The sequence below is a fragment of the Athene cunicularia genome, assembly GCF_003259725.1.
Source record: "Athene cunicularia isolate RWA chromosome 17 unlocalized genomic scaffold, athCun1 chr17_part1, whole genome shotgun sequence".
Taxonomy (NCBI): domain Eukaryota; kingdom Metazoa; phylum Chordata; class Aves; order Strigiformes; family Strigidae; genus Athene; species Athene cunicularia.
The window spans coordinates 7,286,356-7,302,165 of record NW_020799122.1 but is presented as its reverse complement, the minus strand read 5'-3'; the positions used below and the strand labels follow the sequence as shown (position 1 = coordinate 7,302,165).

The following is a 15,810-nucleotide window of genomic DNA, read 5'->3' as shown; positions in this document are numbered from 1 at the left end:
TAAATCTAAAATCATTCCCCTCTCCTCCATAATTCTTCCTCTGCCTTTTCAATAGATCTATGCACCTCATTAATGTTAATGGCTATGGCTAAACACATGCTTGTCACATTGACAATTTTCTTCTCTAAATGAATATCTAAATGTGGACAGAATCAATACCTGTTTAATTCATTACGACTGCTGTAAATTTGACATGTCAGATATCTGGTTTCATCTTCTTTTTGGGCAATTTGTTTTTGCAACCTTTCATTTTCTCTCTTGATGCATTCATAATCCTCATGAAGATGCTCGATGATTGCATTTTTTTTAGAAAGAGATTCTCTTAACTTTTCATTTTCCTTTTGTTTATCTGAAACAAGATGAAACACAAGGTATTTGCAATGTCCACAACCCACTAAAGCTATGCTTTTTAACAAAACCAGCTTTTTCAGAGACTGTCAGAAAATAACAGCTGCTCTTGTGAGTCTTAGGATTTCAGTATTTCAATTTCCTAATGACTTTTGCTAGATGCATTTTCTGTAACATGCAACATTTAACCCCCAGGACTCCCAAAGGCTCAGTAAAAACCTGTGTACAGCCTAATATGCCAAATGTCCCCAACACCTCTTGGAATTTGGTCAAAAGGATAGTATTCAACAACTAGAGGCAGCAGGATCCCAAAGCAGGCACATGAATTTTGCTAATCTTCACAAAATAATGGATTTTACTTCTCTTTAGAAAGAAAAGAACTCAGGGGGATTGTTCTAGGGCAAGTTACAGCCATGTTCCCCCTTGTGTCACAGAAATCCCTCTGTCCTCTCCTTCCCAGCCCTATTCATCTGCCAAATGTATCATATCAGTCCTTCTTTCCTTGGCACAAGGTGTTTCCCCAGACTGGTTCTGTGACAAGGAATTGCTGATAGGGGCAACTGAGCCTTTTGAGACAGCTGCAATCAGAGAGGCTTATGGGGACCCCAAAGTTTTTTGTGACTCTACATTTAGCACTGGAAAAGGAGGAGGCAACCTTGGCAAAGAAACAGTAGGGAGGAAACATTCCATCTCCCAACAGTTAGAAAATCATTCCCTCTTCTTCAGTAGTTTTGCTGAAAGCGTATGAAAATGGTAATCCCCACGTACTGTTAGAAATGCACATCACCAGCCTCTCACTACTGAAGGGCAAAGCTAAGACTACAGACAGAAAGTACCTGAGACCAAAACACACAGGAGGTATCCCAAGAGGCCTTGCTTTCTCTAGTGCATCCAGGAATAAAAGGAAAAGAAGCTCACAAACTCCGGAGATATCAACGTTATTTTAAAACACAAGGGCAACAATGCTCTACTCATTATGGTTCTTATAAAAAAGGAACCCTGATATTATCAGATCATATTGTCAACCATGGAAACAAACAAAAGCGTGAATATATTAATTTAAAAAGTAGAACTTGAACAAACTGTTAAGCACCAAGATGCACCAAAACAGATGAGAGAATACATGCCTCTGGAAGAAGCATCAGTGCTTTTACACAGTCTGAAAATACAGAGGCTTAGAACCTAATTGTGGCTTGAGCTGCTTTTAAGAACCTACTTGGCAAGTTGGTTTTCTTGGGGGGGGAAAAAAAAAAGAGGGAAGACTTTAAAATTCTTTTCAGAGGTGTGAAAATGAGGAAAGTTTAAAATTAATCTTGGAGATTACAATTACTTCCAAATGGATTCCCTCAGCTCTGTCCTCTTCTGAAGTGTTTCCAAAAAGAAGATGATTTGGCCTGTCCATTCAAACCTCTGCAGCAGACTTCAGAACGAAAAGTGTAATTAGTTTGCTTCTCTTTGCAACTCTTCTGTCCTGAATGGTTTCATTTTCAGCAAGAATACTATTCTATGGCCTTTTTTTTTTTTTTTTTTTTTTTTTTTTTATAAAAGACAGAGGGGGAAGAAGGAAAAAGAATGTATAAAAAGAAGGGAATGCAAAAAGAAGAATAGAGAAGTAGAAGTGAGTATCAAATGGAAAATGCCAGAAATAAACAGAAAGAAGGAGCATTACTGCTACTCCTTTATCATTGTCAACCCCAGTTTGAATGCTTACGGTTGAGCATGGAATTTCAGGGATACGAAGAATGGTTAAGTCAGTTTAATGAATGGACTGTTAACATTTTATTGTTTTCTGATCTGGAATGAGTTGCAGCCTACTCCTGTAAAGCACAGTTTTACATTTTTACCTCTGGATCCTTTTGCTAGCATTGCATTCAGAACTTGATTTTGCTTCCTCAGGAAATGTATTTCAGAAGTCAGGGAATTATGCTGCTCTGAGCCATGGATAAAAATGTTTGCAGAACCTATAAATATATACATAAAAGATGATTTATGAGTCATCTCTAGGTCATTAAAGATTAAACTTTCCAGACAAGAACAATTTAAAAAACTGCAGAAAAACATGTTATGAAAGATATTTCTCCCCTATATATTTTGAAGGTTATCCCTACAGACTAAAAGGCAGTTCAGGTTAATGCCAAGTAATCCGAAGCCCTGCATCACAAGTACCTCTCATTGCTGGGCAACCATTACCAAAATTGCAAAATTATCCCTGGCAGTCTTTACCTATCGACTAATATTCCAACAGGACAAAATGCAGGAGTATTTTGTGACATTGCTGTTCTTTGAAAATAATTTAAACTGTAGGAAGGTTTATCATATATTTCAGTCTTGCTGAATACTCTTGTATTTAATGAGACCATTGCAGGGGATCATTAGATACTACCGATTAATCCATGGTGGTTAATGCAGGAAGTAATATAAATAGTCTGGTAATAGATTTGTTACCATGCCATGACCACAGGGACAAAGATTCATCCCTCTTAAATTCTTGTGTATAAAATTGAGATACCTGAGCCAGTGTTATCAACCATTAATGGTCATGGGGAGAAACGGGCACCTCTTGAGAGAGACTCAGCCAACGTATCCTCTACACCCCTCTCTGTGGACGAGATGCCCTGTCCTCTGCAGAGATGTTCTTCTCTCCAGTGCCTCCATGAGGAGCTCTGGGTAACTGGCACAGACTTAGACGTCTAACTTTTAGAAATTTACGGGTGATGAATCCTACTCTGAAGATCTTACTGCACTAGTCCTATGAATGTAAGTGTTAAAGAGTGTATCCTGTCAGTCAAATTCCAGCCTAGGTAATCCTCATAATGTACTGTATTTATGCTACTCATCCCACAACGATGTGTAATGTTACAGTACAGCCTGAAAAGCGCCACATTCCCCTCTCAAGGTGGCTGCCTCTGAAATGCAAGTCAAGTGATTGTTATTGCCCTTTATAACCTGCTTATATTCAGTAAAACACTTCAGGACCCACCAGAATTAACATTACTGTTAGAAGTATTTCTCATCCCAGTATGCCTTACACATTAAAGCTCGAGATAACTACATGAGTGTCAACTATTTGGTTAATAGAGAAATAACCAGCTGGCAAAAAAATTAGCTGAATGTATGAGGAGTATGCCTTTCAGCTCTGGCAGTTCAATTCAATTTGACGTGCTGCACTTCCTCTGAGTAATCTCATTTTATTGTAATCCCAATTGAAGGTTTTACCCACTACCTAACTGGGATGTAGTGTGCCATGATATGCACCTCTTGTCGTTACTGAAAGACTCAAAGGCTCTAGAAGCCTGGCACTAATGGCATTTTACTATCTATATGTTAAAGAGTTGAGGTAGCTATGCGAACTCAAAAGGTTTTTTCCTTTCAGATTTTAACAAAGCAATTCAACTTGAAGTGGCAAGGCTTGATGGTCTCATCTTGATTCTAATTTAATTTATTGCCCATCACCCAGCTTTATCCTATTTGAAAAGTTATGCTATCACAGTTCTACTGAAAGGCTTTAGAACATAACTATTAGTTATCTTACATAATAAGGGATAATGTAGAGCCAGTGGTAATAAGGCCACAATCCTGCAATTTGACCCACTACTGAGACTACTACTTCTGTGCAGAGCCCTGCTGACATCAATTACACTCTCCATAGATGCAAAGGTCCATCTAACCAGAGTAAAGTGAAGCATCAGGGCCTACAATTGCAATACACTTGAGTTTTCATTATGTTTTCTGCTGAAAAAGCGAGTGCTAAGGAAGCGTACCTTGAAGGTTTCAAAGGAAACACTGACTGAAAGATAGGCACTATTGAAAATCACAGCAGAGGAAGGAAATATTCATTCCCAGGTAAAGCAAAATAAAGGCATACTAGAGCTGAAGATAAGTCTGAGTAAATACATCGGTTACTTATGGGTTAAAAAAAGCAAACAAAACCCCCTTAATGTTAACTGCCGTTAATAACATTTGAAAACCATGAAACTCAAAATTAAACCTTTGATTTTATTTTGAAGCCTAACATTTGAAATGATCGAAGCAATTATTTTAGTTCTACTTGCACTGCAAACCTCAGCTCTATAGTAACGATGTAGTCATTACCAGCACTCGAGTCATTTATAGAGTACTAGAAGCCCAAAGGCATTTAAATACTTAGAGAATCTAAATATCAAAAATAGCATGGCAAAAATAGTGGGCATATGTGTATATATATTTCCATGTAATATTTATCAGACAAGAATAATTTTATGCATTAACTTTGGTTGAACAAACAACTTGATATCACATGAATTTAACAGGCTCATCAACAATTAAATATGCTACAACTTGGTTTTGTTTTTTAAAGGAAAGCAAACTAAGGATATTAAGGAAAAAAACTGTTTTGAAGTATTGTCTCCCAAAGCTAAAATCCACTTCAGCTTCATTTAGGAACTTCTTTTTACACTCAAAGTCAAAAAAAGACCATCTATTAGGGAAAAAAAGTAGCATCATTACTAGAAGAGAGAATATGCACATTTGATAACATGAAAGAGATCTTCAAAACAGAGAAACAGGAATCATGAAAGAACATAGTAATAATAAGGAGCTGCTCTAACAGGTAGTTGCTTTTTTCCTTTCTTTTCCAAATTTCTCCTCCATGCATTGGTAGATGCACTAAGGCAACAAGAAGACAGATGGAAGGCATAAGACAGTTTATAAAGAAAATATACTTTCACTGCATTAATGTATGCCCTTGCCAGAATCTTTATGAAGCTGTAAAAGAGTTGGAAGTGTTTCAGTGTGGTTATTTCACGAGAACAGTATGCCTTTCCAGCAGCGTAAATACTTCATGAATGAAATGGATGCTTTTTATACACCTTTCCATCACTGTAAATTATTCCTGAAAGCAAACTGCCATTTGCAGGTAGTCTCCATTTAAACAACAACAGAAATGGATCATGGGGATGATGTAAAACATAATGAATCTAATGTCAATATTAGTGAAACTGAGTAAAAGGAAAGCATGTATGTATTTATTGCCTGGTTCCAGTCTGAGTAATATTGCATATTAATCAACTGTCCTTTGGGGGGAAATGTGGGAAGGAGAGCAAGAACAGAGTAAAGTGTAGGAAAGTATGCCGGGTATGGTGTGCTTCAAAGCTGCTACAAAAATATCCTTAATGAAAGTCTGGCTACCTCCTTGTGCAAAGTTTTGAACGCACCACAGAGCTTGGCTTTCAAAGAGGTTAAACACTAGAGAGCAGTGACTCTGAATCTGCATATCTATTTTTAGTATTTTTCACCCACTGCTTTCTATTAGAGTTTGGAATGAAAACCAACTCTATGTTAAAATTTCCATCAGTTTCTGTCAGGTATTTCTCATTAAAAACTCACGATGTCATTTTGTGTAGAACACATTTATCACACCAATCCATTCAAATGACAAGCTGAACACTGCGGCCTAGGCTCTGTCTTACAGATATTTTGTCCCTGTATATAAACATAAGCTGGCTTTAAAGCAGTCAGAAAATTTCAGAGAAGGCATCTCAATAGTCCTGTTAGCAGTGGTGCTGTACTGACCACTCCAGGCATACACAGAGTAGGCATGGGAAAGTTAATTCCATAAAATTCCTACTTTGGATCAATAGCAGCAATGTGATTTAGAACAAAGCACCTCCTCCTATATTCATACCGGGCCCAGGTCCCACTGAAATTACATTGATAACATGGGCTTCCTCTTCTGCAACTGTCCTTGGCTGGACATGACAGAGAATTAAGAGGATGACATCCTAAAATCCAAGACCATTACAACAATAATGATATCCCAAAGGCACAAAAGAAATTTTAAAAAAGAAAAAAAAAAGCAGCAGGCTGTTTGCCAATAACAGAACTAGAAGGGTCTTTCAGTTCTTTGTATGAAATTCGACGACAGCATCACCAAATGTCCTAAAACTACCTGGTAGCCCTGCTCTCTTCGCAATATGTGCAGTTGTAGGTCTGAGGCTGTGTGTACCAGTACCCCATAAAAGATTTGTGCATGGGTACTGGTACACTTCAAGCAATGGACTCAAAGAAAGGAAGAGGCACACTAGAACTGTATTTATGCCACTCTACAAGCAGCGTGGACATACTGCTCAGGATGCAGCAATACTCAGAGAAAGGCACATCATTTTCCAGCTGTAAATGGGTGGGATTTAGTCAAAAAAAAAGCACACAAACCATCTCCAGCAGCATTTGATCCTTCAGGCTTTAAAGCAGGAAAGGTGAATTTAATTTGTCATGAAATAAATTTTTACCTTGATCTAGTTCCTTGTCTGTCACTTGTCTCTCAAGCTGCTTCCTCAATCTCTCATTAGTTTTTATGGAGTATTCTAAACGTTGTCTCAGGATTCTAATTTCTTGCAGATGCTCCATTAATAACTCTAAATAAACCAAAAGACCACTTCTTATTTAAATGATTGTATTCCTTTATACTATCTTCTCCTGTCAAATCTAATGTGTGTTAATACTAAAAAATTATACAGAGCTGTTCAAAATGGCAGACATTAAATATCTGACTCCACAACAGTCTTTTTTCATATAGTTCCCAAAACGTTCATTTAGTGAAAAGTACATTTTAACTTAAACAATGGTCCAGTTTTAAGACTCTTTAAATTTCTTCTTCCTACAAAACTGTAGTAGATAACAATTTTATCTGGTTAAAACATTCCCCGTACTGGGAAATGAATCCAAAGTTCTGCAATGCAGCTTCACATTCAGGCTCAACGCACCAATAGTATACATTTTTCCTTATAACAATAGGAAGCTTACCACAGTAACTCAGACATAAATTTGACTTTGACTTACACAATGCATACCATAATAAATTTGTTCTATCAAGTTTCATTACCGTACCTTTTCCTTCTTGCTTTGCCATTCTACAATTTTTCTTCCATTGGCTGTAAGTTTCAGCTTTACTCAGGAACTTATCTGTTCTGACTGTCACTATCTTATTTGTCAGTTTATCCATGTCATACACTCCTGGTTTACCCTGCAATATTTTTCTCTTGAACAGTACGTGCTATCTCAGCTATTAAATTTTCATCGCTGCCTATAACAAACTACTGCAAGCATCACTTGTGCTTAGTGAAACTATCCAGGTCAAACATGACACCACTTATTAATTATGCAGCACTTACAATTCTCAAGGAAACACAACACTGGCTTTTATAAAATTAGAAAATCTCTCTTTTTCAATGTAATAATCTCTTGACAACTGTCTATTTTCCCCTTATAACTTGTCTATTTAAAGACCGTCTGGAGTACTGTAAAAGATGATAGTCTAAAACAACAAAGGCACAAAATAACACAGTTAATTTTGTTTCAAACGGGAGGTAGTTCAAATCGTTGTCATCTCTGTATGCCTTATTACCGAAATTGCAATGATTATGCAAGATACTGGAAAGCTGAAGCAGACAAACATTCTTCATTATTTCTTAATTAGTTCCCTTGTGTCTTTTGTATCACATTTTCCCAATATCTAGCGAATCTTCAGTGGGAAAAAAATTACCTGGGGGAAACTTGTTTGGCAGAAGCGCCAGTGTGCCGTGCTGTCCTTCTAGGTCATGCCTGTGCTCAGGTGATGCAAGAGACGACTTTTCTGACAAATCAAAGTCAGACAAGCTATGAAGAGCAGATGGTACAGGTGATTCATCCTTCAGTTGCTGGTACATTGTGGTGTTCTTCTCATTATCCCTTTTGTGCCAAACAAAACATTTTAAAACATAAAAATTATTTTATTACTTTGGAAGCACAGAGAGCATGGTGTCAAATTTACAGGACACAGGTAAAACAAGTGAATTTATGTGACAGAACATGACAAACCACTACGAATCAGCGGTATATATCAAGACTGAAATTCAGACCTCACTGAAGTCACCAGGAATGATCAACGGACCTCCAGCCTAGTGTTCACATTCCAGTGCCAGGCAGTCACCTTCACATTAAGGGGACCTCAAGCTGCCTTGAGCAGGCAGCTAAGGATTTCTGTAGCACAGAAGAATCCCAGGCTGGCATAAAACCAACATATGCAGCATAACAACACCTGCTCTCTTCACCTTCAGCATAAGGGTGTTTTGAGAATGAACTTCCACGCACTGTAATTCAGAGATCCTGAGCCAGGCCCCAAGGTCGCAGAAACAGAAAGGTCGTGGATTATCCCTCCTACCAGCTGCAATTAGGGTAATATCTAAACATACACAACAGTGTACTATGGCACACATTTTGTTTGTTCATGAAAGGAACAATCCTGGCAGCATGATGCTTCCTCTCAGTGTCTCAGCTGTTTGATGGGAAGTGGGGAAAAAAGCCTTAGTGTGTTTTCTGTGGATATTCTATTAACAAAATGGATATTGATGAAAAAGACAGCATAAGCAAAGCCCTCAAAAAGTAGAACGGGAAAAGATGGAGTATCCTTATCAACTTGTCAAGCCTATGTTTGATAAACATCCAATCGCTCTCTTACCTTTGTGCCAATTCATAAAGAATAGTAACTTCTGTACCTATTGATTCTCCTGCAAAGCAGAAATATCTGATTAAAAACAGATATTGAGAATTAGAATTTTTTTCCCCTTCATCTTAAACTATTTAAATATAGAATGGTAAATTAATGAGAAATCAGAGAAGTCAACAGATACTCAACATACTGTGTGTTAGTGTCAAATGCTGTACACGAGCCAAAGTATTTATAGCCCAGCAACAAAGCAATAGATTTCTCTGGAGTTCAGAAAAATTACTAGGTACCACAGGTGCCAGATTTTACAGCCTTGATGTTTTAGTTAGCATACAGATGTAAAATACTGTGCTATATGGCAAAAGAATTAGGGGTACATGCCATTACTTCTTCAATAAAAATTACATAAAACCAATTCCATCACACTTGGATTTCGTCCACCCAGAGTCAGGCTAACCAGTTATCCTGAATAAAGGGACATACACAGGATTTTGCCTGCAGCATTCTCAGTGGCAGAGTATGTGAGCACAAATACAATTCAGTGCAAGAGACCTGAACTCAGACACTAATTTGAATAAAGAAATATGAGTTTCATGGTGTCACCTTGGCTCCCCATATTTTAAAATTTTTATGCAATTAAGCAAAAGTGGCAGGCAAGAGTTGTACAGCTGAAATTTCAGGGGATTGAACTGAAGGTCAGGATGGAAATGTGGAGACAGACGGTTGTTTATGCTTCTTCTTTACAGTCAAATCTTAGTACGCTGGATGTTCTTTATAACCCTACAAACATCATTTTATTTTAATGTGTGATTCAATGCAACACCATTGTGTTAGATATATTGAATTGTCTCGGTTGTCAGTGACTTTTCATAGTATATAGGATACCATCTGTTGGTTTAAAGGCATTTAATGTTTATTCACTACACAGTCTTCTCATTTGTAATGCAAGGAATCTCTGTAGCCACTGAAATCATTGAATACACTCAATCTTTTATTACACTGTATGACATACTAGCCGTAATACCTTTTTCTCATATACAACTCCTTTATATGAGCAATCGAAACTGCAACATGCTGCCACTATCTTTAATGAAAGGCAGAATACAGTTCATCGTATGGCTGGGCCCTGAATGTTTCTGAACAAAGTGATCTTCTAGAGCCAATTTCAGAAAGACGTCGGGGTCTTGCCCTGTTGGGGTCCCTATTTTAGGCCATCTCAAGTGTTTTGCTGAAGATGTCAGTTTTGCAGCTGACGTGTGGAAGTATTGCTAGTTGTTTGGGTCAGAAGGAGCAACAATTGCAATGACAGGAAAGTCTTTCTGGCTGAATTTCACTCATGTTAGCATTCCTTTTCTATGACTTTGCTGCTTTCTTCAAACTATGGACTGAAGGCAATATGCATGATATACTCTTACTTCAAGTGACAAAAGTTGATTTTGATGCTCATTTTACAAAACATGGTTACATTTTAGCTCTCCATTATGAAAGACAGCATTCTTTTCTGCACTAGCTAGACTATTTGGCACCAAGATGTAGGTCTCTTAAGAAAAATAATGAGAAATGTTAGGAATATACATCTGATATGGTCCTACTTCTTAAGATGTTTAAGTCTTTGCCTTTCCAACTTAATGCTTTGCCAAACAACAGGTGGGGAAACTGGGATAAACAAGTCAAAGGACAAGAGCATTTTCAGATGTGTAAGCTCCCATTTTTCAGACAATATGTCAGTTCTCACTGATAATTAAAAGGGTTTTGCTTACTGGTACACATTACAGTGTCCTTTCCTGGGTAACACTCCATCCAGCACTCAGCTATCTCTAACACCAGGATAACAGGTTGACTTCTAGGACTCCTGCTCAGGAGGCTCTTGTTCTACTATTATGCCCTACAGAAGCCATCAAATGCACACTGATTTGCAACACCAGTCTCTCAAATTCATGAGCTACTCAAAATTCTGAAAGGAATTACTCTCCTCTGCATTTTAAACTGATAGATCTTCCCTTTCTTCTCCCCCATTTTAATTTTCTATGTGCACCATTTGGGTGGGTTTCTCCACAAAGCCTATGACACTTTTTCTTGATGTATCCAGTGACAGATGATTTTACACCTGCATACAATTTAACTTGTGTTATTTCTACAGAACTATCACCCATGTGCAAATCAGCATGGCATTATCTTCCAACTGTCCAATGCAGGACTCCTTGCACTGGCCACAGAAAATTGCCTAGATGGACTACTAGATGATCATTTCTTCTTTCACTCTAACAGCACAGTCCAGATCTCTGCACTGCATTTACCCTTCTTGCAATCAACTGCGCTTTAGGGGAAAAGCTTCAGGAATCTGTAATTTTTTTCCTTTTAGTTAAACACAGATTGTGTTAAAAAACACCTGTGAGCTGTGCCCATGAGAACCCTCCAATGGAGATATCCAGTGCTTAGGCTCAACAGAAAATCCTGAAGCCTACTTGTAACTAAACTTCTACTAAACTACAGCCACTATATCTTCAACAGTTAAAATATGTATGTGCTAAGACAACTCGAAATGGAAGGTGTCAACACAGAGGACAGCTAAAAAAGTAAAATCCAGTCTTGTTGGAGCACTAAAGTTTTACCTTCTCAGACAGACGTCCCTATAAATCATTTAAAAGCAATCAAGAGGAAGTAAAGCTTCTTTTTCATTAAAAAGAAAAAACCCCAAACCTTCAAATTTCAAGAACGCTAATGTATCTCAGACAATAGGCCAAAATACTGCTACTTACCATAGAGGAATTTCCTTTCTAGCTTCTCAAACAATAGTACACTTTGATTCAGTTGCTCACGGAAGCCTTCAGCAACATAATAATCTACATCACTGGCTTGAAGCAGTTCCTCAAAAGCTTTAATAAGGCTCATCAGATGTTGATGGTAGGCAACACAACCACTGTGGATCTCTTTCATTTGTTGGCGTTGAACAGACAGTTCTCGAGCTTGTGAATGAACTAATGAATCATATCTGAGAAAATGAAATTATCTTTAAAGCAATTTTCTGACCATAAATAACATTTAAATATAAATAAAAAGTGAATTAAACTTATATTCCTAAGCTATAATTTTATGTGACTCAATTTTCTTTTAAAATGCTTTTACAGCCTCAGTGAGAAATGTATTGTCTCTAACTGTTGAGTTTTGTATTTATGGGCATAACTTGTGGGTTATTATCCTTCACTTAACTGCTTCATTTATAAGGCAGGCAGAAACTAAGGTGATGACTTGTTTGTCTAGTTGGAAATAACCCAGATGGCATGAAAAAGTGCCAAATTAAAGTACTTAAGAGTGAATACGTGAAAAGAATTTTTAAGAATACACATATTTTTCCTGACTGGTTGGTTTTTGTTGGTGGGTGGTTTTTTTTGCTTTTTTTATTACTCACTATGGAAGAACAGAGTGAGCTGTCCCTTCTTCTGAAACTTTATGTATTTCCTGCCAGGAGCACAATATTGCACTTTCTGAGCTGATGGTTTCACCCAGTCTTAAAATTCTGCATGTCTCTGCATGTTTATTACCAGTGACATGACCACTGACACTGCAGTGTCCAAATTCTTGCACTCCACAAGCCAGGATATAAATTTCAACTCAGATCAACTGAATTTATTCTGCACTTGCAAATATAGACTTTCCCTTTATACTGCCACTGTCTGTATCACAGATAGACTTCTTTCTACAGAATCATAACACTAGTGGAGAGGAAAAGGGAGAGGATCTGAAAAGATACAGGGAATCAAACAAAATACAGGGCATAAACAAAATCTATGATGGTGTGGGTTGTTACAGAATTTTTATTTTCATTTGTATAGGAACAGATGCATAACTCTGTTTTGGGTCTGTCACTTGTGACTCATGTAGTTGTCCTAGACAGAGGCCATAAAAACTTTGCAGCGATCCATACTGTCTCATGCCTTAATTTACAGTTAGATCTTCCTTTGTAAAATGGATGAGGTATATTTCCAAGGTATGTAAATTTATATCTACTATGTAGCACAATTGTGTTTTATGATAGTAATACCGAGAGATATACAATAGTCCACGTTGGTGGTTGCTCAGTGCTTCGAACTATTTCTACCCAAGCATTCCAAAAGCAGCCAAGAGGCTGAATAACTTATTTTCTTATTCCTTGTGCCATTCTATAGGCCCTCAAGACAATAACAATATTAGAGTGGGGAAAAAAATAGCAGGGGGAGGGGAGCTTAAAACAGGTTTGGTCTTATGGGACCCCATTCTGTGTCTGTGATTTGTATATATGCTATCCAAAATGCTGCCCCCAGTCTTACAATACAAAACCCAAGACTGATACTTGCCAGCCTCCCATAAATGATTTTTCATCTTATGAGCTTATGCTATAAAATTTCTTTCATTAACTTCTAGCTATATCCACTTTCACATCCTTCAAAAGAAAGCATTATGGCACTCAACTGCAAAATAAGTTATAACTAGAGCATAAACTTCTTATTTTACACATGAAGTCGGGTCACACAAACAGAAGGGCTAGCATGAATCTGCCAGCCAATTGCCCACAGAAACATTTCTATCTTAAAAGGGATGTACCATTTTCTTACACTTGTCACCTGAAAAAAACGCAGAGTAATGAAAACTGTAATGCTTTGATTACAGAGGTCAGCTCATCTCACAGAGTAACCTGAGGAGATCTGACTTGGATGTCTTGCAGCAAAGAGTTGTGGACCTGAGGGGTGGTGAGAAACACAGGTGCCTGACACAGAACCGTTACCGAGGATGATACAAGCTTATCAGGAGCAGTTCTGTTGAGAGAAATTCTGTTTTGTACTTCAAGGCATCTTTTAACTAAACATTTCAGTGGCTTTATGCTAATGTTAGTGAAATTTAGCCTTTACTATAACAATATGCTCCTATGTGAATAAAATTATCTTCATATTACCTTCCTATGTTATTTTGTATTGCTGTTTACAAAAAGGAACCTGAATCAGTACTAGCTTTACTCACTTGGATGGTGATGTTTCTCTCAGTTTGTTCTGAAGATGATACACTTCATCAAGATGCATATTTGCAATTTGTTCTTTTTCAAGTTCTGCCTCATTTGCTGATATTAGTTCCTTAAGGTTTTGTGCTGTCCATGTATCAGGTGCTTTGGAAGACTCTGAATTCCTATTTTCAGTGTGGATCTCGTAATCCATCAGCTGATGGACGCTACAAAATGTTTTGATTTCTTGCATAGATGTATCTTGCACTTGTGTAACACGTCCTTCCATGGGCAAGGCTGTGTCACTCAAAACTATATTGGAAATACCACTTGATAAAAGCTGGTCAGAGGTCTGCAAATGAAACACGAACATTTTGTACTTTTCAAGCTCAGACTTCAGATTCTTAATTCTTTGTTTCAATTCTTCTCTATCGTCTATGACTTCACAGTCATCAAGTGCATCTGTACTTGTTACACTCAATTTGAGAGAACGCAGGCACTTGGAACCTGAATATGCAGTGGCTGAGTCAATGTCCTCATGTTCCATGGAATAAAACTCTTCATTTATCTCTTTTAATGAATGCTGGATATTCACGTTGCTAATCTTATGATGATTTTGCATTTCTGAAAAACAGGAGGCTTGCGTGTGAATGTTAATATTTCTTTATCTGACATTCTGTTCTTAACAGCACTAGAATGAATTAATTTACTTCTGTAATAACCGAATAAAAATGCAGAATAATTATGAACCGCAGAGTATTAGTTTTGGACTTTTGGCCTCTTTCTATAATTCACCCATTAATTCAACTTGCACATCAAATATTTCAAGCCCCTTATCACCTTTCAAATAAACAATACTCAAAATACACCCGCTTTCTTTTCCCAAATGATTGAAAATTACTTTTGCTATATGCAGTCCTGAATCAGACACTGACGAAGCCCAGACCTTTCTAGCCACACAGATGATAACCTCAAACATAAGGCACTGAGATTTAAAAGTAGAATCTATAACTTTAAATGGTTCTTTCTAAAACTTCTAATTAAATATTCCTTTTCTTCTCACTTCAAAAATCTATACAAAACCAATTGGAGCATAAAGTCAGCGGAATTTTAAAAAGATTATCAACAAAATAGTAAAATTTGAAAAAGGGGCTTTAATAACTTCTTTTTAAAATGTGTTCTAAACAAAATCCATAAAAATGTTCGGTGTTAAAGGTTTTACTGGCACTTATTTGGCATGCACATCACACCCTGTAGTTAACTTTGCCATTCATAAGTAATGCAATCACCCCAGAATCTGACCAATAAAAAACTCTATATTCCTACATCTATTCTATGTTTATAGTTCTGTGTATGTTGAAGGCTGTATGTGCAAGTATCTAGGAAAATGGTTATTTTCAGGTTACCAGTAAATTAAATTTTCCCCTTCTATTAGTTCTGCAAAAGATTACTACGAATTAGAACTTCCCTTTTGGGAGTCATTCATTGATCTTGCAGAGCTCTTAATACTTTCAAATTGGTTTCCATGGAGAATCTGAATGCCCAGGTTCAAGCCCTAAATTAGTACAAAAATCTCGGGTGGGGGCAGCTGTATATGACAGCCCAAGTCAAGCCCAAGTACAAGAAAATAAAAACAAATATAACCTAAAATTTGGAAGAAAATTGAAGCTATAATACTGGGATATCAACATATTTGAAATTAAAGCTAGATGATGTTCTCTGCAGCACACAGATTGCTGCACACCATTACATATGTCAGTCGAAAGGTGACAGAACCACAGGACAAATATTTCCAAGAAAATGCCCGTGTATGAATACAAGTAGACACATTGAATAAGGGAATGCAACACTTAAGTTTATTAGCTTCTCCTTCTCTAGGAGTTGGTTGCTGCAGTAACACATATGTCAGAGAAGGTTGAGGACTGAGATGGAAAAAAGCCAGATACCAGATGAACTCAAACTCTGCAATCCTGATTTCATGCAAATATTCCAGATAACAAAAAGAGGAAATAAAAAGAGATATCAGGGG

The 15,810-nt window shown here is 37.3% G+C and overlaps 1 protein-coding gene across 1 annotated transcript in view; it reads right to left on the bottom strand.

The window, feature by feature from the left end:
- CDK5RAP2 (CDK5 regulatory subunit associated protein 2) overlaps nucleotides 1-15,810 on the bottom strand; it is an 82,234-nt gene that overhangs the window by 13,078 nt on the left and 53,346 nt on the right. The window contains exons 24-30 of the mRNA XM_026860684.1: nucleotides 13,805-14,405; nucleotides 11,569-11,801; nucleotides 8,822-8,870; nucleotides 7,868-8,052; nucleotides 6,615-6,740; nucleotides 2,193-2,309; nucleotides 160-349 (exon numbers count right to left, since the gene is read on the bottom strand). Coding sequence (XP_026716485.1) covers nucleotides 160-349; nucleotides 2,193-2,309; nucleotides 6,615-6,740; nucleotides 7,868-8,052; nucleotides 8,822-8,870; nucleotides 11,569-11,801; nucleotides 13,805-14,405 — 1,501 coding nt within the window. The remainder of the gene's footprint in view (nucleotides 1-159; nucleotides 350-2,192; nucleotides 2,310-6,614; nucleotides 6,741-7,867; nucleotides 8,053-8,821; nucleotides 8,871-11,568; nucleotides 11,802-13,804; nucleotides 14,406-15,810) is intronic.